The following is a 24,210-nucleotide window of genomic DNA, read 5'->3' as shown; positions in this document are numbered from 1 at the left end:
CCTCTACCAGGGTGTGGATAGCACCGGTGTTTACTGCCGCATGCATGGCATATTAAAATGACTCTGCAACAACATTCAATATAAGATCATATGAAGAGAACCGGGATAACATATTGTTCCCTCATATATCCAACAATGTCACTATTTACGAGAACTTTAATGAATCATATACACTTTTAGTACAACAGGGTAACCCTGTTTACAGCCAGTCAGCCACCAATACTTGAACGTAACGTACAACATAACCTCATTAACGACTATTTCTGCGCCGGGATACAATACATCAGATTCCCATGGCCCTCTCTCTCCGTATACGGGATCATCGATATCTTGGTCATCCCACACAGAGCCTGCGAGACCATGTACTCCAACTGCTGCGGGACAGGCTTACAGAAGCGCTCGAGTTCCCGGCCATCTTTTACGAGTAGGAGGGTGGGTTTCTCCACCATCGCTGCGTCGGAGATATCATGGTGTTGTGAGATGTTGATCTTGTAGAAGTCGATCATGTCGTCCGCGTCGGCGACAGTGGACGCCATGTCGTTGTAGGTGGGATCGAGGGAGGCGCATTGCTCGTGGGAATCGCAGAAGTAGAGGATGGCATATTTGTTCCGGTGGAGGATGGCGTGATATTCATTCAGACTAATATATGATCAGATCAGTTGGCGCCGCTGAGACTAGACTTGAATTCTTGCCTGTTGACTGCGACAGAAGACATGGCTGGAGATGGACAGACACTAGTTTGAGGATTATTCTTGAGTATGTTTAGAGTATTTGCGAGTGTCGAGGGTCTCTACGAGTTTTGTACCAGCTACCTCCAATCCGACATATACAAGGGCGGATGACGGCTGTCCATATGTCGGTGGAGACGTATCGTCGGCATCTTGTTGGTCTGCGGAGGTGGGGTACACGTTCTGGCCAGTCCTCGATGCTATAAAGCAAGGCGTTAAGGATATGTCAGTTGGATTGGGATGACACTAGAGTATCTATGGTCTCCCTGTGTCTAGCTTCGCTTCCGATACGACGGCGCGAAGAATTCCATCTACGGAAACACAGCGCTCATTGGGAGTATTACGAAGCCAACCTGGTCAGAGCAGTGTGCATTACTTCATCTTATAGCTTATTTTCTTATCAGGACCCTTGTATGGAATGATTGCGATGATTAGAACCTGGAAGTGCGTCGTGATTATGTATGACATGAGAGTGGTGACATCACCCATGGAAGATGAACCACCAATGGATGTGCCGTGGTTGCATATATCTGCCACATAAACCAAGACTTAACGATCTCTCTAAATAAGATTGTAAACTTGTATTTCATGATTGAGACTTGTTTATTTTTGTATGTGGTGATGGTGACGAAGGTAAACGCGATTATGGTGCCAATCTGTCTATATTGAACACCAATCTGTATGGATTGTCAGGCCTCGACTATGTCCATTGCTCGAGGAACGGCACTACCATGCCTGAGCCAAGCAGGACGGCAGAGTCTGGTCGAGCCATGATCAAGTTGAGGCGAATGGTTTCGAAACCGTGGACTATTGGTTGATAAGCAGATAATAACGGAACCAAATTATTGCACTTCTGGTATCTTGTGTCTATGTACAATTGTGCGTATGGTATTAAGTAAAGTCTATACACAATTATATCTGCAGTATTATCATCATTCCGAAAAGTCTATCTTTGATGATCAGTTCAAGCATGGCACATACGACCCGAGTCGTCCACAGTCCAGTAGTCGCTGCCAACGGCCTTGAGAGCGTAGAAGAAGTAGTTGGGATCCCACTTCTGCTTGATCTTGAGTAGGGGAGAGTAATTGACGCCGAAGAAGGTGTCCTTCCAGTTGGGCTGGCGGAAATTGGCCTCGTTCTGGTAGCAGCCGCTGCCAGGGGTGACCGCCTCCAGCTGGGGCACATACTCGTTGGTCATCTTGTACTGATCGGCCACCATGTCGGACCAAGGAGCGGTCTCGTTCCAGTGGGTACCGATCTGCATGGTGACGGCGGCATTGCGCATGGCGGGGAAGATGGCATTGGAGACATCACCGGGCTGAGAGACGTTCATACCGACACCGACGGCGATGACACCGTGCTCGGTGATGTTACGGATGACCGAGGCGAAGCCAGCAGCGTTGTTGTCGAGCACATCCCGGGGGATCAGACGACCACCGTACTGGTACTCACCCACGCCGAGGTTACCGTAGGGCAGGGGGCCCATGTACTTGTTGTAGTGCTCATAGTACGAGGCGTACTCGGTATAGGCAACGGCGTAAGGGATGCTCAGGGAATCAAGGACCTTGAGGAAGGGCGCCAAGAGAGCCTTGACATCGTCGGTTGTCTTGTTGTACGCAGTGACAGGGTTGATGGCGAAGAAGGAGGAGGCGACCTGGTAGATGACGGTGGCGCCGGCATCAATCATCTCGGGCAACAGACCGTGGAACTCGGAGATAGCCTCGTAGAAGTTGTCTGCGGTGGTCTTGCTGGAGAGGAACTGCACACTAGCGCCAGCAACCGTGGCGTCGGGGTGCGCCTTGATGGTAGCCGAGATAACCACACCATAGTTACCGGCACCACCCCCGCTGAGAGCCCAGAAGAGGTCGGGGTTCGTGGTCCGGTTGGCAGTGACCAGCTTTCCAGCCGCCGTAACGACTTGGAACTCCAAGGCGTTATCGGCACCCAGTCCGTAGGAGGTGCTGAGGGCGGAGTGTCCACCTCCCTGAATATAGCCACCAGCGAGGCCGACGGTAGGACATTCACCTCCGACCACCACCAGACCCTTGGCGTGAGCTGCCTCCATCACCTGGAAGCCCATCACACCAGCGCCGACCTTGAATGCGGGACCCTTGTAGTGAGCGTCGGACCAATCCCGGTATTGAATGTCGTTGAAGTGGTGCATCCAAACAGAAAGAGCACCAGCACCGGTGGAGCGAGCAAAGTAACTGCACCTCCCGTTAGCATTCCCTCGGCTAACCTGTTCCGTAATCACTCACTCATGACCAGTGTTGCGAATGACAAAGCGGATGTTGTTCTTCCGGGCGAAGTTGACGGCAGCAATCACATCGTTGCTAGAGGAGACATCGACGGCGTAATTGACGTAGTTGCCCAGGGTACACGGCTTGGACTCTGCGGTGAAGGGGTCACAGCTCTGGTTGGCAAAGTAGGTCTGCATGATGGACGAGGAGGATTCAATGCTGCACACATTGTGGTCAGCTTCCTTCTTGCGATAAAGCATGACAAGTAGAGAGAGCGCGGTTCCACGTACTGAGTCTGGGGGAGATTCCAGGCATCGCGCAAAGCCGCACAGGCGGTCGCATCGTAGGTGGGATCATGGCAGGGCGATCCAATGGGTACGGTAGCGACCAGACGACCACCAACAGTAGAGTTGAGCGCGGCCCAAGAAGCAGGAGAGGGCCAGCAGCTGTCACTAGGCAAGCAACGGCACTCGGAGCACTTAGAGCCCTTCGCGGAGACGAGCGCGACCAAAGCGGTCAACGCCCATGAGGTCTTCATGGTGTCGCGACGGGAGTGTGGGGAAGGGAGGAGGAGAGGAGGGGGATCAAGAGGAGTATATAGGTTAGGCGGATGGGAAGAATCTCACGATCGTCGGTTGATCATGCCGATCCTGAGCTTCCCAGATATTTATACCATATGGTGGAGAGAATGGAGGAGAAAGAGATGATAGAGAGATTATTGCCAGGCTACCTCGGCATCCTTCCGCAAAGCCAGGATGATGTTTAATGGGACGATGGCGTTGAACTATTTGATCGGACGTATCCGTCGGAGTCTCCATCATTATTTCTGAATCGTTGCCATCCGGTACCTGCGCCGCGATGAGAGGTCGGGGAAACCTGGCAAACATCCATGCTTGCGGTGGTGCATGCGCGGCGATGTTTCCCAGAGAAGCCCTGGATGGCCGGATTGGGTAATACAGCCGAGAGTCCACCACGGGCAGCGGTGGGGGGCAAGATCGATAGTCGTCGGGCTCCGATACACTTTTAGATATGCCCATCTCGAGTTGGATCATGGCTTGAAAACGTGTCTACGGAACCCGGAAAACAATCATGAAGAACAGCCGTGTATTATGGATCTCGAGTCTCCTCGACAGTTGATATGCTCGGTGATCCGCCGAAGTGGCTTTCTTTGGCCACATGGCAGTGACTAGCTATGGAGTCCCACGTGTGTATTCTTCTGCACTAGACAGATTTTATGCGTCTAGAAGCGGGCTTTCGCTAGATATGCCCCTGACCGGCATTCTGCATACGTCTTCCCTGTCAGCTCTTAGCGGTGCAAGGATCTGGCAACTTGGCTATGCACCGGCACTAGCGGCGTGGTCGGAGAAATCGGAAGGCTCTGATGAGGGCTAGAAGCAGGAGCTAAGGAAAAAAAAGCATTATCAGTCAGAGTGGGATATGGTCTTCGTATTTCTTCTCGGTGCCAGCTATTCCGACCTGGAACCTGCCATGCTACAAAGTACAACATTGGAAAGTTCTGCTGGTTGAAAGAGGTTGAGGTGTTCAATTTATATCATCAGAGAAACATGGTGCAGGAAGCAATGTCAGGTAGATTGCAGTTTTGATTATGCGTCGTCCTTAATTTAATTTTTTGATTAACAGGGTTTTATGTGAAGTCTCTCTGGGCAAGCCTATTCGGCAGCAACAATGACACTGCAGCCAACCACAACACTTTGATCATCTCTGCATACTGTTACAAATGGCATGCAGAAGGCCGGACACACATAATCGGTCCTTAATAATAGAATCTGCTATTCTTCGGTTCGGCCCCACTGTCTTACTGTCTTCCGGAGCTCCAAAGGACATCGAAAAAATGAGTGTCTCCAGTCACGTACAGCTATCGCCGGTGCAATAATGGCGCAGAAGCGTCTCTGTCAACTTCTCCAACGGTACTAGTAATGTCATCAAGAAGGAGTTTCTTCGGTAAACTTTTGTATACGAAAGTAAACTCGCATGTCTCACGCCTACTGAATCAGCCACCGCCAAGCTGCCAGCGAGACCGTCTATGGAATGAAGGGGTACGGGAATAAGTTTCTCATTATATCAATCCTAGCGAAGATCATCTAGGAAAGATACCCCGTGGGATATCATATATGAGGTTTTGGAACTGACTGTATCTCATAAATGAGATCTGCACTCCTCCCAGCGGAAGCGAGCGGACAAAATCGCAGTGGTTACTGGGTAGGATTCGGAGCAAAAATGGGAATCTGGAATGACTCGCGCCAGGACAGTGGAGAATGGACAAGTTGGCCCACCAGTCCCAAATTCCAGAAGAGTAGAACCACCAATGGAAGAGGCGATATGCCGACAATGTCTCACTTCATTGTGTTCTCGCGAATGGGGGTCTCTGATGCCCGTTAGAGTTTGGCCGGTGTCTCTTGCTCCGAGTCTAGTATACACTATACCCTCATTTCCTCGCTTGCATATCTCGGCATCTGCTCTCTCACGGCGGTGGTTGCAGCTCGGCAAAGACAAAGTTCAGGTCGAGAGTCAGGCAAAACTATGAATGGATAGCTTCATGATTATTGAGGTCTGGTCGTGCTCCACTCCACGGCCATGTCCTCTTCTCTTGCCTTCAGACTGACCAAAATCTGAGACTTGACCAATCTATGACCGATGGAAATACCAGAAGAACTCAATTGTGCACTTGGGCCCCTCACAACGGCTCTTTAAGTCCGCCCGACTGCAAAATATAGCTTGTTCAGAACCCTATCCACGGCTCGGGATTCGATCTATTGCCAGCCATAACCTTGGAAACCTTCTGCGGATCCCCTTTTGTCTGGCTAGATTCCCATTGACCAGACGAATGGATTTTTTGCTTCGTCCATGAATCGCTTTGTCCCCGTGGTCAAGCTGCAAAGTCTAAATCGTCGGAGCCATTGAGCTTCCGGTGCCTGGGAAGACACTTGGCAGCAGTCGTGAATATTTCCTGTGCCTGAGAGCTGAAGAATATTCGCTGCCATTATTATTAAGCGATGCTTCCCAGTGTTGCAATTTCTTCAGTCGTTGCGCTCTACCATAATGCCTCACAGATCATGACCTGATCGACTCTGTTGCCATTGTCCTCTTCTTGATCTCGTCCTCACCCGACAGTCGAGATATCCCCCCCACAGAGTGCAAAGGGTCGGTCGACATCCGCGATGGCCCAGGGCTCACAGACCACAGCTGATCTCGGCCCGGCCCTCGTAAGGGGCATCTGGGCCGCAGTGATCATCGCTGTGATTATCGTTTTCCTGCGAGTCTTTGCAAAGATCAAAATTCGCCAGTTTCGCGTCGACGATGTGTTGATGATCGTGTCCCTGGTACGTTCAAGCCCATCGCGGGCTCTATCGCATTACTGACATTGGTCGCATTAGATCCTGGTCGTCATTTCCACTGTTTTCCTGACGCAGTGTGTGCAACATGGCTTTGGCAAAAATCTCCTCCTCCTCGAAGCGGAACAACCGCACGAAGTCGAACTCGTCCTGAAGTACATCGCCATCCAAGTACCAATTGTGACCATCAGCACCACCATCGCCCGCTGCTCCTTCATCCTCTACCTCCTGGCCATTCTCGGAAACAACAAAAAGTATCAGATCGCGTTATGGACGGTGATGCTGCTCCAGTTCGCCGGCAATGTTGTCTCGGCCGTGCTGCCGCTGAGCATCTGTCGCAATATGCGCATTCTGTGGGACCCTACGACGAAGACCACCTGTGGTGATGTCCACGCCGTCATCCAGTTTGCCTACTACTCTAACAGTATGTCTCCGTTTCTGACTCTATGAACCTATGCTGACTTGTGACAGCCGCAAACTCCGCCTGTGACCTGTTTCTGGCCGTGTTTCCTACACTCATCTTCTGGAATCTCAACCTGAAGATGCGCATTAAGATCAGTTTGATCATTCTCCTCAGTCTGGGTCTTGTGTATGTCCCTATTTCCTCATTCACTACCATCACGATACTGACCCGTGCAAGTGCCATGGTCGCCTCCATCATCAAAACCACCAAACTGGACGAGGTCCCCAGTGTCACCAATCTCGGCGCCAGCGGAGGCGTCGAGCTCATCCGCTGGGGCTACGTCGAGAACTCAATCATCATCATCACCTCTTCTGTTCCTTGTATCCGGCCCTTGATCATCTCCTCCGTCCGCAAGTTCTCCAGCCGCGGCTACTCGCGATCCTACGAGCTCACCGGGCCCGCGACCGGCCAGCGGCGCACGGGTCATGACGAGACGGCGCAGTCCCGGCGCACGCGTCGCTTCACCAAGAATGGTCCCCTGGATACCGGCAGCATTGAGCGGATCCTGGATCCCGTCAGCAATACAAATACGACCGTCAGTGGTCGGCGGGATTCGCCGCCGCATCTCGACCAGGGCATTACGAAACAGGTGGAAATTTCGGTGATTTCGAATGATCAGTTAAATCGGGATCATCCTTGATCGATTGGTTCTCTACTTCTTCTGCTTACCATGCTCTAAACGGTTGTCATGTGGTTACAGATTTCTTGTATATATATTCCAGGAGATATAGACGTATGCCTGGCTTGGGATTAATTATAAATTAATGAGGAATATGTGCATGGATAATACGTTCTTTCAAGATAAAATTTAAATAACTCAAAACATGAGTCGGTTAACCAGTCGGATGTTGATCACTGCATGTTGCTTACATCTTGTCTGCCGATATATATAGTGGAATGGGATATGTCGGAGATGTATCTTCAGCATGAGTACAGGGGACAAACACCCCAGGCATACCAACTCCACATTTTCTACTCACAGCTAGCCTTCAGTCAGCTTCAATAATCAAGATCTTCAGTTAGCCACGACTAAGCCTCAAATTGAGTCGACAACAAGCCACAGTCATCGTCAGATACCCGCCGGGCAAACTCCGGCAATCATTCCACGGCCATGACCATGTCCTGCACGAACGGTCACCCCACACTTCTGCAGCATCTGGACCTTGTATGTTTTCCGGAGGGGATCCGGGGTCGCGGGGTTGAAGAATAGTAGCTATAAACACAAATCACTGCATTGTGCACCCCTAGAAGCCATTCTCATTCCAGCGACCAGCACAATGTACCACCACAATGCATTCGGCCTCATGGCCAGCCTTCTATTGCTCAACCCAGTCGCTGGCAAGCCGACTCTAGGCCAAACCCCGCAAATGGGCTGGAATTCATGGAACACCTTCAAGTCCAACATCAACGCTTCCGTAATCGAGACCACCGTCCAGCTGTTCGAGGACCTCGGCCTCAAAGACGCGGGTTACGAGTATATCCTCCTCGACGAGGGATGGTCGGATTACTCGCGCACCGCGGACGGATACCTCCAGCCCAACTTGACCTCATTCCCTAATGGCATCAAGCCGCTCATAGACGATATCCACGCCAAGGGTCTGAAGATCGGTTTGTACGGCGATAGCGGGATCCTAACCTGCGGCTTTCGGCCAGGAAGCTGGGGCTATGAGGAGCGGGATGCGCAGACGCTCGCGGGCTGGGGCGTGGATTACTGGAAGTATGACAACTGCGGCGGATTCCAGGCCATGACGGAGCCGCCGCAAGTCCGATTTGGAGTCATGCAAAAGGCGCTGGAGCTGTCTGGTCGGGAGATCTTCTACTCAGTTTGTGAGTGGGGATATCAGTTTCCGTGGCATTGGGGAGGGAGTACGTTCAAACCATCCGCAACTTCTGCAAAGAGGCTAATTGATCACAGAGATCGGCCACTCCTATCGCATGTCGGGCGACATCACCGCCAAATTCACAAACGAGACGGGCTGCGCTTGTAAGACGGCCTACTGCCTCAACACCGGGTATGCGGGCTGCTCGGTGCTCAGCATCATCCGCAAGATGCGCGAGATCAGTCAGTACCAGACGCCGGGACACTGGCTGGACATGGACATGCTGGAGATCGGCAACGGCGATATGACGCTGTATCAGCAGCAGACCCATTTTGCGTTTTGGGCGGCGCTCAAGTCTCCGCTGATTATCGGGGCGGATTTGTCCAAGCTTTCGAACGAGAGCGTGGCTGTTCTGAGAAACAAGGATATTATCGCACTTAACCAGGACTCGCAGGGCCAGGCGGTGCGTTATATCGAGTCTGCCAGTAATGAGGGATCATGGCAGGTATGGGCGGGCCAGGTGCAAGGTGGATATGTCGTTCTTCTGTTGAATGAGAAGAGCTATCCTCAGGATCTGTCGGTCTCATTCGTTGACCTGGGACTGGGAATTAATGGGCCGGTCAAGACCACCGAACTGTGGTCTCACAAGACTTTGGGAAAGGTCGATGGTTACAAGGGCGTGCTGCAGCCTTATCAGACGCTGGTGTTTAGACTACGATTTTAGTAGTTACGACTAATTCAACTTGAGTGTTTTTATCCTATTCACATGAGGAATACACGATTATATAAGAGATAGCTTGACCGATGGTAGTCACTCCGAGATGGACTCATTCTGAGTTCGGATTAAACTACGCATAGCAGCAATTCCCGTACACCAGTCCATGTTTTGTCAGCAGTATGGAAGGTTCGGGTTCGAGCAACTACCAGGAATAAAGGCCTGCGAGATTCGAGACAGATCACCCTCAAAGATCTGAGCAGAGGGGTCGAGGATACGATCGATAATGTGTACGACGCCCTGGAGACATTAGCAATTAACCTTCTGGGCAGACGTCTGGCATACCTGTGTAATTGCAATATCCTTTTCTACCACAGTAGCAACCTTGTTCAGGAGAATATTCCCGTTCTGGACCTCAGCTCCGACATAAAGAAAAGTCGCAGTCTAACATCCCGTCAGCCAATGCATATGTCCTTGAGTCCTGACTGCTAATATCACCTGAAATTGCTGATAAGTTTCATTGAAATTGGAGTACTTTAAGTTTGTGTTGGGAACGTAGTGATGTAGGATGGTATTCCCCAGCCACCATTTCCCTTTCCTATGAACAGTCAGTAACCGGCGAAACGACTCTGTCGGGTAGCCATACGGAGTAGACTCGAACGTGTTGAAATATCTGCCCACATTCTTCTCAAAGGCATCGTTGTTCGGGGCGAAGAAAGTAAATTTCCAGGTGGGATCCGTGCTGAATGCTTCCGAGAAGCCGCCGACTTTGTCTAGCGCTTCTGAGAGTCTACTCAAATCTGAGCGGGATCTGATAAATTCCAGCAGCGTCGTTGTGTTGGAGAGTTTTGGAGCGACGTAGGAGGGCTTGATATTCCTGTAATTGAGGGGATCTTCAGTCGCAGCGAGGACACTGCTGCATACCGTCAAGCAGGACAAGAGGGTAGGGATTAGCTTCATGTTGGTGAGGTTGCAAGAGATACCTAGTCACTGTAAAGAAGGTGAATGACTATATAGCTGTCAGACAGAATCCACGCGCAGATTCCTGAATAACGCGATCTTCACCAGTACTGTAATAACAAGGACCAGTACTCAATAACGCGGGGCATCAATGCGGGCATCTGAGGAATAGAGTCACTAAAGCGCTCGGCGCAGACGCCGGCCTTGCCCCGGCAGTCATGAAGAACAAACAGAGAACAAGCTCAACTAGATTAAACTCTAGACTGAGCAACAGTTATCGGAGAATGCGGGGCAAGAAAGTGAAATCATTCTGTCCCGCAATTCTTCCGATACCAGAAAGAATAATGCATTGCTCTATAGGTTCATGCAAAGATTAAATGATAAATATAAGTACTCCAACAACCCTTGTCGAAGTCAAAATGTTGACAGGCCTCGAAGCTATCGGCTCATGAACCATATCCTGCGACATGTTGAAGGTATTCCTAAACATCCTCGCCCTGGCAGGCGTCTGTCACTCCATTGTGATGGACGTTCCCAGCGTCTATGGGCCCATTCCTCACGTCGGCGACTTCTCCGGCATCGATTCAACCAAATATCTCAAGAGACGCCCCGGAGATTTTATTCATCCCGGTATCTGGCACACGCACGAGGACCTGGAGCGCATCCGGACGAATGTCATGTCCAAGAAGGACCCCTGGGCCTCTGCCTACGAGAAGTTCAGCGCCGATCAATACTCGCAAGCCAGCTACCAGATGCAGGGACCGCACGCGGTTCTCTCCCGCGGCAAGATCAGCAACTATACCTCGTTCGCGCATGACGTTCGCGCGGCATGGCAGAATGCACTGATGTGGTACATCACCCGCAACCAGTCGCACTGGGATCGGAGCACTACCATTCTAGATGCTTGGGGGAGCAACCTGACCGACATCATTGGAACGGACCGCTCGCTGATGATTGGTCTCGACGGGGATTTGTTCGTCAACGCGGCGGAAATCATGCGCTGGGAGGGCAACTGGACAGAAGCCGGAGCCAAGTGGCAGGGTGGTTCGGGGCTCAGCAACCAGCTGTACTGGCTGTTCTCGCGCCAATCAGTTGTTATAGGGCAGGCCAACTACGGGATGGCCAGTATCAAGGCGATCCTCAGTTTTGCAGTTTATCTGAACGATGTCGAGCTGTACAACTATGCAATGAATGCTTTCATCCAGGACAACTGCGCGGGTCTCTTTGCGCAGTACCATCCGGAGACGGGTCAATCGGTGGAAGCTGGACGTGATCAAAGTATGGACCTTCTTTCAAATTAACTGACTATTCACTGACATACTGCAAGGTCACACCATGTCTGGTATTGGCTGGGCTGCATACGGCGCCCGCGTCGGACAAAGCCAGGGTGTCGATCTGTACAGCCTGGGCCACAATCTCTTGCTCAAAGCGGCCGAGTATGCAGCCAAGTACAATCTGAACGAGACTGTCGAGTACGATCCCAAGTGGTCCAGGTGCGAGGCGGTCCTAGTCAATGGACCCTGGGCAACCATCTCTGAGCAGAGTCGTGGCGTGACGAGTCAGAACCCGATGTGGGACATTTTGTACTACCAGTATGTGGTCAAGAGAAAGGAGAAAGCCCCGTGGACTACCAAGGCGAAGGAATTCGAAGGCTTCGAGGGCGCTGTCTCGTCCAACGATCATCCCAGCTGGGGCGATTTGATCTGGGCATACTAGCTAGCGTAATTTTTCACGAGTGTGAAAGAAACTGGAGAAGATTTAGTATTATATAGGACATGGCTACCTCAATGTGTGAAAGACATGTACCATCCTGAGCATTCTTTGCCTTCATAAACGAGACAAGGCTCCATCAGTCGATAGGCAGTTATAAGATATATATCTTTCGCCACCAAGGAGAACAGATACTCCACGATGGCACGATATGCGGCTCCATTAATCATCAACAGAGGGAAGAGACAACACAGACTAATACTGGCTTGTCTGAATGGATACACCAAAGTCAAAGAATGCCCCAACTAAGAATTGGCACTCCCGGTGCTATCAGTGGCCGGCTCTCCCCCGGATGATACCCCGGACACCATCTACTATTATGGGGAGGGGAAAGGAACCAATTGTGGATCCCGACGATAAGGATGCTGCAGTTAGAGGATATTTCCCAGTAGATAAAGATACTATATATACGGATTCCTACATGCAAGGGTTCTTTAGACATGCTAAAGGCGGTCGAGAATAGCAGACAGCAATGAGACGGTTCACACTCTTTCTGCTGGCCGTTCAGAGCTGGGTGCTCACCACCCTAGCGATCCGGAATCCCATTATCTCTGGATGGAATCCTGATCCTTCGATTCTACGAGTAGGAGACGAGTACTTCCTCGCAACCTCTTCATTCGAGTACTGGCCGAGCACACCAATCTACAAGTCCAAAGACCTGGCCAACTGGGAGCTCTTCTCTCATGCATTCACCAGACCGGAGCAGCTTCAGTTATATGGAACCCCAACGGGCGCAGGTTAGTACACGCTTGCCCTTATATCTGATCGTCTAATATGGTGTATGGGTAGGTGCCTGGGCCCCAACGCTCTCCTATGTCAATGGAAAATACTACCTCGCTGCAATGACCCGATGGACATACGACCCGGTCGCCCGAGTTTGGCCGCGAGTGATGTGGGTCTCGTCGCACGACCTCAAGACCTGGTCAGATCCTATCTGGGGTGACCCTTGGGGCATCGATCCCGCATTATTCCAGGATCCGGTCTCGCAAAAAGTGTACTTGAACCTGATGGCTCCCAACAACAACAAGGATCGCATCTGGGGAATTTACCAGTGTGAAGTAGATGTCGACAGTGGTCGCTGTATCGGAGAGTATCGCTCCATGTGGAATGGCACGCTCCCGCATAATGCCAGTGCTCGTCCCGAAGGCCCAAAGATGTTCAAGCGGGATCAATGGTACTATCTCCTCATCGCCGAGGGTAAGTATCACCTTCTCCATGAAGTGCCAGTCGACTAACAATCGGGCAGGCGGCACGGACGACCTTCACCGTGCCAGTATTGCACGCTCCTTGTCTCCAGAAGGGCCCTGGGAGCCTGCGCCGCATAATCCAATTCTCTTTAATGGAGCCTACGGGTACGATAACCTCACCGTGCAATCCACTGGCCATGCGACCATCTTCGAAGCGGCCAACGGCGATAGTTATGCGGTCTACCTCGCTCGACGTAAGATCAACGGCTCGTCGCCCCTGGGACGGGAGACCTTCATGTCACCAGTCACCTGGAAGGATGGATGGCCGATGATCAATGGCGGTAATCCAGTCCTGCTCAGTGAATCCTTCGGTCCTTCGCCCGATCAGAAATTACCACCGTCACGTTTCATCGACACATTTGACCAGAAGACGCTTGATCCCGCATGGTACACATTGCGGACTCCGTATGCGCCCACCTACGATCTGAAGAAGGGCAACGGTCGGAAGGAGTCTCATGGAATTGTCTTCCGACCGAACGTTTTCGGTCTAAGCGATCGGGACACCCCAGCAGCCATTCTGCGGAAGCAAAAGTCGCTGAACATGACCTTTAGCGCGCAGTTGCTTCCCACAACGTCCGGGCTGGGCTACGGTGAGACTGTCGGGATCAGTGCCTATTTGAGTGAGCTCCAACATCAGGATATCGGAGTGTCTGGCTGTGTGAATGGCACCGGCATGTGTATTTTCACTCAGTTGATCAAGAACGGGACCACGGAGGTAATTGACCTTGATTCCGCGATGACAAGACAGGAAATGCTGCTGACGCATAACAGTATAATCAGGTAAAGCTGAACTCGTCCGCGATTCCGTCCGACTTGACGCTGCATATCCGCGCGGAACCCCTCTCCTACACATTGGGATATAGCTTCGGGTCAGAGGAGACAACCACCTGGCTGGTATCGCTGTCATCGTCTTGGTTGGCATTCGCTCCGCCGGGTTGGTTTGTGTTCGAAGGAGCGAGTTTTGCTTTGTTTGCGACCGGCACTGGACAGCCGTGGCCGCCCCAGGCACCCGAAGTAGGATTTTCCCAAGTCACAGAGACATACTATAACGAGGATATTCCTGATTATGATCGGTGGTCTGCATAAGGCTCAATTTGTACGAGCTGATGGAGTTCAGCGGATGATGGGAAATCCTGTGGATGGACGGGACGCGGTGACAGATCATGTGATCAAAACAAATAATCACCACGTGATCATCATAGAGACGGCTTGTTTACTCTTGTAATTGTCTCTCTACGCTCTAATTGAACCACGAGGAACATCTTCATCCATTACCAAACCACCAGGAACTTACCTATCATTGCTCAGTGCTGGTGATAATCTCTCGTTCCATCAAAGCTGTTCGAACAAGTAACCTTTTAGAACGACTTCAACCAAGGTCAAGATAACTCCGGTGGAGAGTCGCTCGTCGCGGAGATTTCTCCGGCAATTTATCCGCCAGTGTAGTGAGTGGCACGCCACAGCCCTCACAGACCATTTGCCAGGCAATGGACTTCGTCAACCAGTCGGAGTACGGCGCACGCGTCTCAATTTCAGACCTCCCATCAAAGATCAAACGGGTGGTCTTCCCCACTGCCTTGCCGGCCTATGGAGACTGGTCGAGTGACTACTTTATCAAAGTGCGGGGGAAAAACCTTGGTATGCCATCATCAGGCGCAAGGACACGAGGCGTCGTCGACTAGTTTAGTGACAGCTTGACTGAGGTTCGATTACCCCATGGGGTGTGCCTGGTCCCTGCACAGACGGATGGGTGCCAGGAAACCCCGAAAAAATATTTGATGATCTCTGGAGAATTTACAGAGTCTGTTTCTCGCAATTCATGACAATCATCATGAGTTTACATTGAGACTTCGTCCCTCTGCCATAATGTCCCCAAGGTCAACAGCACCCCCGCTGGATCTGGACCAGCTGGACAGTAACAAGGACAAGATCCCTGCATGTCAATCCTGTCGGCGCAAAAAAGCCAAATGCGACCGGGAACAGCCATGCTCACAATGCGTCCGCTTCAATGTAATCTGTCTCTACGACAACGGCCGCCTGAAACCGGGCCTGCGAGCCGGGGCAGTCGAACAGCTGCAACGTCGGGTGGACGCGCTGGAGAACATGTTCATCGGTCAGGGAATTCTGTGGCAAAAGATCTGGGATACGGTCAGCAACTCAGCAGGCGATGTTCCGCAGAACGGCAGAGACCTCGAGAGGATTAGCATAGATCAGGTCCGCGATCGCGTCAAGGACACTCTACTGCAGCTGGCAGAGGACAATGAAGGGTGCCTTCGTTCGGTAGTTGACGACGCCCATGAGGACAGCATTGAGCGAGATGCCCCTCCTGCTAAACGCAGAAAGATCGAGTCACAATCAAGCGCGACCGGGCGACTAACTCCGCCGGGCCATTCTTCATCGGCTCATCTCAGCGCGCATGGCCTGCCATCTCGAGAAGTGATGAACGATCTGGTCGAGTTCTACTTTGCAAATGTCCACCATTGGATACCCATTCTCCATGTGAGAAAATTCCGGGAGCAAATACAGACCACTGAAGGTTGGGACAAAGCGATCCATATTTTGCATGCTATCGTGGCGACCTGCATCCGCTTCAGCCATCACTCTGACGCCGGCACCAACGAGGTCCGCACGGAAATGGCGGTTGCCAGTCGACAAAAGGTCATTCTTAACAGTATGGAGTCCTTTTCGGTCGAGAATCTGCAGGCCCTGGTTATTATTGCTTTTGATACTGTAGGTCATATCGCCCGCTTTCACAACAAGATTCACTGACGGAAATAGATTGGCAGTGGCCGCGGGCCATCGGCATGGTCGATTGTCGGTAGTATGACTCGCACCGTTGAACAACTTCAGCTTAGTGTAGAAGAGTCGCAGGGTGATCAGGGATCCGAGGAGGGCGAGTTTCTCATCCAGCGCATGGTCTTCCTCAAACCATCCAAGTTCTGGTGGCAGGCTGAGGAGCGACGGAGGGTATTTTGGACTGTTTTTCTGATGGACCGATTTTGCAGCGTGTCGACGGGATGGAACCTCAGTCTCACGAGTGCCGATGTCAAGCGCAGACTGCCCTGCGAAGGTGCTCTCTGGCAAAAGGAATACGAGGTGCGCGCACCATTCTTTGGCATCTCCGACAAAAGCACTTTGAGCAGCAGTAGTCCGAATCTCGTCGACAGTGACCCTGCCAAAGGCGACCCGGAGCAGGATGCGATCGGGGGATTCGCATATTGCATCGAGGCGACCGAGTCGCTTACCCTCGTCATTAACTTCTTTCTGCAGCACGCCTTGAACCTTCAGAACGCGCAAAAGGCACAGCTGTGGCTGATGAAGTTCAAGGAGCTCGATCTGCGCCTCGTGCAATGGAAGCTTTTCCTGCCACCCAAATGGCGCACCGCATCGGTCTTAAATGAGGATGGAGTGATGGATCCGAACCTCACTCTGGCACACATGACCCACAACACCGCGGTCATTCTCCTTCATCAGAGCATCGCATATCCGCCCTCGCACTGGAAACAGTGTCCTGTGAGACTCCCATCCGTGGCCTCTGCGGAGACCTGCATCGAGGCTGCGGCGGAGATTGCTACCATCGGCCAACAATTCCTTCATCACTCGCCTATACTCACCAATCCGCAATTCTCGTTCTGCCTTTTTATCGCCGGTCGCATGCTTTTGACTCATTCAACTTATACCAAAACCCCAATTCCCGATCAACTGGACAGCATTGTCGCCGGTCTCTGGGAGATTTCCCGACGATGGGCGGGCCCGAACACACCTGGCCTGGAAAATCTGGCATCCGTCTTCGCAAAAAGACTACTCAACGCACGTAAGCATGCGTCCGGTCGGGCCAGCCTGGATATCCGGCGAACTGTATATTCGGACTCCACAGAACGAGCGGACCCAGTGGCGGAGCAAGACTCGGACGGCAACGAGGGGCCTGTCAATTCCCAATCTCGGACAAATCTTCAGCGTGGCTCGTTTGACGGTTCTCACTCAGCAAGCCCAAACCTTCCGACTTATGCAGGCGATTGGAGCAACAGTGACCCTATGCAGAATGGGCCCTCCCCAAACGGCTCGCTCTACAACGCTCTCAGTCTCGCCTTTCCGCCGCTTCCTCTCTCGCTGCAGCCACAGTATGCACCGATGTCGGACGTACATATGCTCGACCCGGCTCTCCTGCGCAAGGATCATGTCTCATCTCTGTATTCCGGTCCGCCTGTAGAGACATTGCATGCACAGCCGCTGTGGGATCCGGTGGCCCAGTCTTATAATGATTGTAATAATAACCCGCATCCTGATTATGCGAGTCGTTTCGTGGACTTACCATCCAGTCCAGGGCATCGAATAAGTCGGTACGGAAATCCTCTGAACGGTGAAAACCTCCCTTCCAACGGCGAAGTACCGGGCAACATCCGATGAATTTCAGCTCTGCAGTTTACCTCGGCCTACTAGGGTTCAGGTGCAAGAAACCTACTTCTGACTCCGGCAATGGTAATGGAATTTGAGTCAAGTTTGTCTTCTGGAGAGCTGACACGTCAGCTACAAAAAGTAGAAGTCGGTCAATCGACCTGATTATGTATCTATGGCAACGACGGCACCAAGCCCAATTCAAGCAACATGTTCCCCAGAAGCATGAAATAATAATCCGCATAGACCAGACCATGGTTGGCCCATCTTCTGGGAGCAAACTCATAGTTGTTGATCGTGGCCCCGGTGAGGATCGTCTCTGCTATCGGCTTCTTGCTCTCACTACCATTTACCCCTCCGCCGTTTATCCCATTCGTCGCAACGGACTTGTCCACAGCCAAGAATGCAGGTTCCGGCTTCTCCTCGTGATCGCAGGGCAGGCCATCTTCGTATGTCTCAATACCTCGACCGGAGGGCTGGACTGTGAATCTGAATGTCGGAGGGTTCAGAAACTTGATCAATGTCCCTTCCACAATTCGCCTGACAGCAAAGACATAATGCTGTGATTCGTCGCACTTGCCCTGCGCCCTGAGTGCTTTGTAGATCAAGAGCATTCCACAGGATGCGATCATCGCGGCGGACGTATCTCTCGGCGAGTCGCTCGTGACGGGTGCATCAAAGTCCCAGTACGGCACACCATCGGCGGGCAGGTTCTCAATGAAGAAATCGGCCAGCTGTCGCGACGTCTGCAAGAAGGACGGATCACCAGTCCAGTGGAATGTCTGTGAGAACCCGAGGATACCCCACGCCTGACCTCTGGCCCAGCAACTCTCGTCGCTGTAGCCCTGGTTCGTCAACTTCTCCTTGGGCAGGCATGTCTCTTGATCAAAGTTCACGACGTGGTATGTGGAGTGATTTGGGCGAATATGGTATTTTTGCGTTGTGCGAGCGTGTGCCACTGCGACGTCATACAGATGTCGATTGCCAGTTTCTTTGGCGACCCAGAACAGCATGTCGAGATTGAGCATGTTGTCGATGATGACAAGAAAGTCCTTGGACGGATCTGTGTACGAATACCGCTTCGTCACACAGGTGTCCCAGCTGCGGATGGACCGGATTTTGGGGCAGAATCGACTAGCAAGAGTATTTGCTGCTGTCACCAGGCTGTTAAACGCCCTTGCATCTCGGTGTAGCTCCCACGCTTTGACGGCCCAGGGCGCAATCATGAAGCCAAGATCATGTGTCGTGTTCAGGGTGGCGTTCTCATGCAGGTTGATGGTCCACCACTGGCAAAGGTGTTGAAGAAGGAGAGGATGAGGAGCTGATGGCTCTGTGCTGTTGTTATACTTGGTCTGGCGCTCGAGCAGCAGGTATAGGGATCCGGGAAAGAAGCCAGACGTCCAGAAGCTGAGGTGTCGGTAAACGTATGTGGCTCCATCTTTGCCTGTGTACTCGGGAAAGAAGGTTGGAGGTTCAATCTAGACGGCGTCAGTATAGTCTTCCACTATTTGAGGTGTATAACCACCTTTCCCAACGCTCTACTGGCCACATTCCACAGTTTTGCGGCCACCGATTCAGAGTAGAGTGCGTGAATCACAGACTGTGGGATACCACTGGCCTTTGCGATCGTTCCATTCGTCTCGCTCTTCAGTTTTTTCCGTGCAGGTTCCTTGATAGAGCAGTCAGTACAAAAACGTGTTTCACCGTTGAAAACTGGAACGGAGAGAAGTATACATTCATGTTGTCGGGCAACTTAGTTAAAGCCTCCAATATCACAGGCCGTATTGCTACTCGAAGCGCAGGCTTCAAGTATGAAAGTGATGGGATAGGAAAATCTCCTGCGTTTTCAATCTTTCTCCAGAGTATACTGTGGTAGAGCTATCATGACAAACCATGTAAGACCATACGTAAACCCGAATGCAACGTCGTCCAGCCAAATCCACCACGACACGGAGAGCATGCCGACTTCTGTTCTCAGCATCCATCAGGTTCATCAGGTTGGTATGGGTATAGGGCTCCGCGGGCCAAGTACCGGGCATTCTCCGGCAGCTTCATATCTCCGCGCTGAGGAGCGATCCCTTGATGGTGTCTGCCCCGCATCAACAAAGTTTGTGACCTTCCAGCAAATCTCCGGAGAGAATAACGGAGCTTCCCCGTTAGTCTCTCTGCGAACCCTGCTACTATCCTAGCCGACGAACTGTGTTGTTTTGTGGGAACCATCGGACTCCAAACCGGGGCCTCCACAACCCCAGATCACCTTCCCTCTGTCTCTTTGTCCGTGATCGTACATTGGGTATATAGGATGCTTGTCGCAGATCGACACGAAGTCACATTTAGCTCACGCTCGCATCCACTCTGATATACACAGCCACTTATCCAAACATTGACCATGCCTGACATCGAAGGTAAAGTCTCCAAGGCCGAACAGCAGGAGACGGTTGCTCCCGTGAAGCCATTCCACCATGGCGAGCTGGACCAGGAAACAGCAGCGTACGCGAACTCGACCGCCATTCACGTCGACAAGGCGACGAACCGGCGGTTGTTTTGGATGATCAACCGCCGCGTGCTGGTGTGCATGCTTGCGGTATGTCTACCTCTATGCTTGAGATGCTTGGGTCTAACAACTGTAGACGTATTTCTGTCAGGCGCTCGACAAGGGCACACTTGGCTTCGCTTCAATCATGGGAATCCAGAAAGATGCAGGTCTCGTTGGCAATGAGTATAGTTGGCTGGGAACGATCCTGTATATCGGTGTGTTGGTAGGAGAGTACCCGACCAACTTTCTCTTGCAGAAGCTGCCTGTGGGGAAATACATTGCGTGCAAGTACGTTTGTCGACCGTATCAGGATGATTACGAGAATTGACTGTGGACTTAGTGTGTTCCTTTGGGGTATTGTGATTGCTGTGAGTGGTTCCGTCAACGATCTGCGAATTTGAGGCTTATTCTATGCAGTGTAGCGCTGCGGCGACCAACTTTCCTGGTTTGATGGTCGTTCGGTTTCTTCTTGGGTAGGAGATCGTTAAGGTCATAATACGCGCCCGCTGACAAGAGTAGTATCTTCGAGTCCTGCGTGCAGCCATGCTTCATCCTCATGACATCGATGTGGTACACGAGATCGGAGCAGACGATCTTGACCAGTTTGTGGTATTGCAGTATGTTCTTCCAGGTCTATAATTCAGGCATATACTGACGGGTGGTAGTGATGGGTGTGCAACTCATGGTTCGTTCCTATACTCTGGTCGAAGTATTGTCTGACAGTAATAGATCGGTGGTCTGCTGGCGTACGGTGTCGAACACTACAGAGGCCATTCCATCAAATCCTGGCAGCTTCTGTTCCTTGTGCTCGGAGTAGCCACCTGCGCCTGGGCTTTGTTCATGGGCTGGTATCTGCCCGATAGCCCGATGAAGGCCAAGTGCTGGAGCGAGGAGGACAAGCGGCTGATGGTCGAGCGAGTGCGTGCCAATGAGACTGGTATTCAGAACAGGGTGTTCAAGAAGTACCAAGTGATGGAGGTGCTCAGAGACCCGGCTGTCTGGCTTTATGCGCTGCTGCAGATGACCAGCTGCTTGGTCATCGGTGGACTAGGTGTCTTCTCCAACATCATCATCAAGAGTTTTGGCTTTACGACTTTGCAGACTCAGCTGCTCAACATTGCACAAGGTGGTGTTACCATCGCTGTGATGGTCGGTGGTGCGTCCCTTGCCACCTGGACCAAGCAGACTATTCTCATCATGCATTTGTGGACGATGTAAGCTGTTCCTCTGGCAGTTCGAACCGAGCTAACTCTGTAGACCCGCCATTATCGGAACGGCCATCATCTTCACCATCCCTCCCACACCGAAGACCCGTGCCGGTCTACTCATCGCATTCTATTGCACGCAGTTCATCCTCGCCGAGGGCAACCTGCTCTTCTCCCTCATCTCGAGAAACGTGGCCGGACAGACCAAGAAGTCTACCGTCCTGGCAGTGACCTTCATCGCCTGGTCCGCCAGTAATGCCGCCGCACCTCAGGTCAGCCTATCATCCCATCTAGATGGCAATGACTGACATGCCTAATGTAACAGATCTTCCGATCCGACGACGCCCCAAGATACCACAAAGGCCTAACCGCACACTTCTGCCTGTATGCTCTCTTCAATATCATCCTCCTGACACTGCGGACTGTCCTTATGGCCCGTAACCGGAAGAAGAGAAGCGCTGCTGCGGCAGCCGGGCAAACTTCTCCATCCGAGACGTCGGTAGACGAGAAGATTGAGCATTCCAATGCCTTTTTGGATCTGACGGACAAAGAGAATCCGGATTTTAGGGTACGTTCTGGCACTGCTAATTCACGGGTCGATGGAAGCTAATGTCGCGTAGTATGTTTACTAGAATGGATGGCCTTAGGACGAGCTGGTCGGGTGGCATATTCTATGTTATATCTCAACACAATATAGGTCATAGGATATGAGCTTGGATGTCCACGGATCATCATAATATACAATTTGAAATAATCAAACATCGTATGGCTTCTGCTTCCCTGACAAATAACTTGCCCGCCGACTCATATGCCGCTGCCTGTCTGCCTCCAGCGTCTGCGCAAACTTGCTTCTCTCCCGAATAATCGGGCCCTTCCAGTAAAAGATATACAACGGGATAAGCACAAGAATACCCGCACAGCCCAGCAAAGTACTCGCCCACTGCAGATGGAACTTATCCCCGATATTCTCATACATAGGAGTAGCATACATTGTCGCAATGCCCGCCAGGAAGTCCCGCGCGAAGCCGTTTCCTCCCGTCGCTGAGGCGGAGTACGGCCCGTACGCGGCGACCATGTAGTCGATCGTGGCCATGTAGATGCCGTAGTTGGCCATGGCGATCAGGCAGGCGAAAATGCACGGTGCGATCCACGGCGTGTAAGCCGGTCCCATTGAGGTCCAAGCGAAGCCCAGTAGCCCGATTGGTTCCAGGGGGCGATGAATAAGAGAAGCAGGAGGCGCCGCTCAGGCAGCCGAGCTGCGGGGCCGTGCATTTTGCGGATCTTGCGCTGACGCCAGATATCCGGTAGGAAGATCAGGTAGGCAATTCCGTAGCCGGTCAGGATCGAGCCAAAGGTCATGCAGACAGCGAGGGTGCTGAATCCCCACTGTTCGAAAACGAGGCTGAACGACTCGGTGAAGATGAAGATGAGGGCGTCGGAAAAACCGGACAGCAGGGACAGACAGAGCACGATGGGTTCGCGCAGGAACATCTCGAACGGCCGGCGCCAGACGCGCAGCACATCTTTGGCATCCAGACGAGGCGTCTTGAGCTCGTTCGGTCCGTAGACATCGTCCCCGGTTGTGTGACGGCGGCGGGCCTCGCGGTCAATAAGGATCGTGGCGCGCGTTTCAGGGACAAGGAAGAAATGCATTGCCTGGGTGATGCCGCCGAAGATCAGCTGCACCCAGAACACCCAGTGCCATGATAGATATTGCCCGATGAACCCGCCAAAGAAGGGACCGATGGTCGACCCACCGACGGACGAGAGAACAACATACGCAACCGCGTATCCTTGATCCTCAGCCTCCCACATGTCGGCCGTCATGCCCAGTGTCACTGATCCGCCGGCAGAGCTGAGGCCCCCGAGCGCCCGACACACAACGATCGTCCCAAAGTTCGGTGCGACGGCGCAAGGGATTTGCCATACGTTTACAAGAAACAAACTCAGTTGCATGATGGGCCAGCGACCAAACTCCTCGCTCCAGGGTGCCCACAGCTCACAGCCAAAGGCGTATGTCACAAGGAAGATCATCTGGCCGATCCGGGCCGCCTGCGCGCTAATGCCAAACTCTTCTTGAAGGCCTGGGACTGCATTGGCATAGACGCCTGTGTTGAAGTTCATGGACATTTGCACGACGAAGATGACAGTAAGGATGGTCCATTTCTTGTACCGGGGGAAGCAGAAGCCGAGCTTGTCGTAGCAGTCGTCCTCGGTGAGTTCGCGCTTGCCGTGGTGGGTTTCTTTTGAGGGTTCGTTGAGACTTCCGTCTGAGCTGGACTGAGAGGCATGTTCGCGGTGAGACTGATTTGGCTGGTCGGATTCTTCAAACTTCTTGACTGCCCTGGCTAATTCCTCGGCTTTTTCGTGGTCATATGTGTGGTCCGGCTGTTCCGCTGCCGGTGCGGACTCGGCGGACATGATATCCAGTATATGAATCGGTAGTTCCAGCGAAACGCTCAGCCAAAGCGCCCAGATGTTTGGATGAGTGCGATCGATCTTTTTCAAAGTTAGTAGAAATTTCTTTCATTGGTTTTTCACCTGTATTTTCATCATTGTCTCCTGGGAGGTGACAGGCCGTGTTTAAATGTCAGTCTTCGAGACATATGATTGTGGATGGATGTCCTGAAAAGTCGAAAGAGTCAATTATGCTACTTTCCGGTACCACATTGTAGGATCGATTCTGGGGGTGGGTACGTCGAGCGTCAATGGGGATCTTGATTGCATAAAGCCGAGACGTGACATCAGGTATGGAGTCATAGTAAGAGGGAATCAGGA

The 24,210-nt window shown here is 52.0% G+C and overlaps 10 protein-coding genes across 10 annotated transcripts; 5 read left to right on the top strand and 5 right to left on the bottom strand.

The window, feature by feature from the left end:
- Positions 1-257: 257 nt before the first annotated feature.
- Positions 258-3,506, bottom strand: ALT_8990 (uncharacterized protein; the record flags this gene model as incomplete). Its single annotated transcript, XM_033563259.2, has 5 exons — positions 258-639; positions 1,451-1,535; positions 1,710-2,935; positions 2,987-3,187; positions 3,259-3,506. The coding sequence occupies 5 exons, from the start codon at positions 3,504-3,506 to the stop codon at positions 258-260; spliced, it is 2,142 nt and encodes a 713-aa protein (XP_033419150.2).
- Positions 3,507-6,147: 2,641 nt separating this feature from the next.
- ALT_8989 (uncharacterized protein) lies at positions 6,148-7,424 on the top strand (the record flags this gene model as incomplete). The annotated part of the gene is made up of 4 exons (XM_033563258.2): positions 6,148-6,309; positions 6,364-6,745; positions 6,793-6,910; positions 6,962-7,424. 4 exons carry the CDS (start codon positions 6,148-6,150, stop codon positions 7,422-7,424), a joined length of 1,125 nt encoding a protein of 374 aa, XP_033419149.1.
- Positions 7,425-9,493: 2,069 nt separating this feature from the next.
- ALT_8988 (fasciclin domain-containing protein) lies at positions 9,494-10,279 on the bottom strand (the record flags this gene model as incomplete). Its single annotated transcript, XM_089600507.1, has 4 exons — positions 9,494-9,619; positions 9,665-9,763; positions 9,818-9,917; positions 9,966-10,279. 4 exons carry the CDS (start codon positions 10,277-10,279, stop codon positions 9,494-9,496), a joined length of 639 nt encoding a protein of 212 aa, XP_089455400.1.
- Positions 10,280-10,746: 467 nt separating this feature from the next.
- Positions 10,747-11,995, top strand: ALT_8987 (uncharacterized protein; the record flags this gene model as incomplete). The annotated part of the gene is made up of 2 exons (XM_033563255.2): positions 10,747-11,557; positions 11,607-11,995. The coding sequence occupies 2 exons, from the start codon at positions 10,747-10,749 to the stop codon at positions 11,993-11,995; spliced, it is 1,200 nt and encodes a 399-aa protein (XP_033419146.2).
- Positions 11,996-12,521: 526 nt separating this feature from the next.
- ALT_8986 (beta-xylosidase) lies at positions 12,522-14,382 on the top strand (the record flags this gene model as incomplete). The annotated part of the gene is made up of 4 exons (XM_089600506.1): positions 12,522-12,786; positions 12,839-13,246; positions 13,296-14,011; positions 14,077-14,382. 4 exons carry the CDS (start codon positions 12,522-12,524, stop codon positions 14,380-14,382), a joined length of 1,695 nt encoding a protein of 564 aa, XP_089455399.1.
- Positions 14,383-15,162: 780 nt separating this feature from the next.
- On the top strand, positions 15,163-17,703 carry ALT_8985 (uncharacterized protein; the record flags this gene model as incomplete). Its single annotated transcript, XM_033563253.2, has 2 exons — positions 15,163-16,026; positions 16,075-17,703. The coding sequence occupies 2 exons, from the start codon at positions 15,163-15,165 to the stop codon at positions 17,701-17,703; spliced, it is 2,493 nt and encodes an 830-aa protein (XP_033419144.2).
- Positions 17,704-17,864: 161 nt separating this feature from the next.
- On the bottom strand, positions 17,865-19,431 carry ALT_8984 (glycoside hydrolase family 88 protein; the record flags this gene model as incomplete). The annotated part of the gene is made up of 3 exons (XM_033563252.2): positions 17,865-19,169; positions 19,217-19,360; positions 19,426-19,431. The coding sequence occupies 3 exons, from the start codon at positions 19,429-19,431 to the stop codon at positions 17,865-17,867; spliced, it is 1,455 nt and encodes a 484-aa protein (XP_033419143.2).
- A 649-nt stretch (positions 19,432-20,080) lies between these two features.
- On the top strand, positions 20,081-22,064 carry ALT_8983 (putative MFS transporter; the record flags this gene model as incomplete). The annotated part of the gene is made up of 10 exons (XM_033563251.2): positions 20,081-20,275; positions 20,322-20,515; positions 20,568-20,595; positions 20,645-20,700; positions 20,747-20,844; positions 20,893-20,912; positions 20,957-21,441; positions 21,485-21,704; positions 21,758-22,000; positions 22,053-22,064. 10 exons carry the CDS (start codon positions 20,081-20,083, stop codon positions 22,062-22,064), a joined length of 1,551 nt encoding a protein of 516 aa, XP_033419142.2.
- Positions 22,065-22,186: 122 nt separating this feature from the next.
- ALT_8982 (uncharacterized protein) lies at positions 22,187-22,525 on the bottom strand (the record flags this gene model as incomplete). Its single annotated transcript, XM_089600505.1, has 1 exon — positions 22,187-22,525. One exon carries the CDS (start codon positions 22,523-22,525, stop codon positions 22,187-22,189), a length of 339 nt encoding a protein of 112 aa, XP_089455398.1.
- A 26-nt stretch (positions 22,526-22,551) lies between these two features.
- ALT_8981 (uncharacterized protein) lies at positions 22,552-23,853 on the bottom strand (the record flags this gene model as incomplete). Its single annotated transcript, XM_033563250.2, has 1 exon — positions 22,552-23,853. The coding sequence occupies one exon, from the start codon at positions 23,851-23,853 to the stop codon at positions 22,552-22,554; it is 1,302 nt and encodes a 433-aa protein (XP_033419141.2).
- Between the last annotated feature and the right edge of the window lie 357 nt (positions 23,854-24,210).

This window comes from Aspergillus lentulus, assembly GCF_001445615.1.
Source record: "Aspergillus lentulus DNA, contig: Alt16, strain: IFM 54703, whole genome shotgun sequence".
Classification (NCBI taxonomy): Eukaryota; Fungi; Ascomycota; class Eurotiomycetes; order Eurotiales; family Aspergillaceae; genus Aspergillus; species Aspergillus lentulus.
Note: the sequence above shows the minus strand (reverse complement) of the source record. Positions and strands in the feature narration are given on the sequence as shown.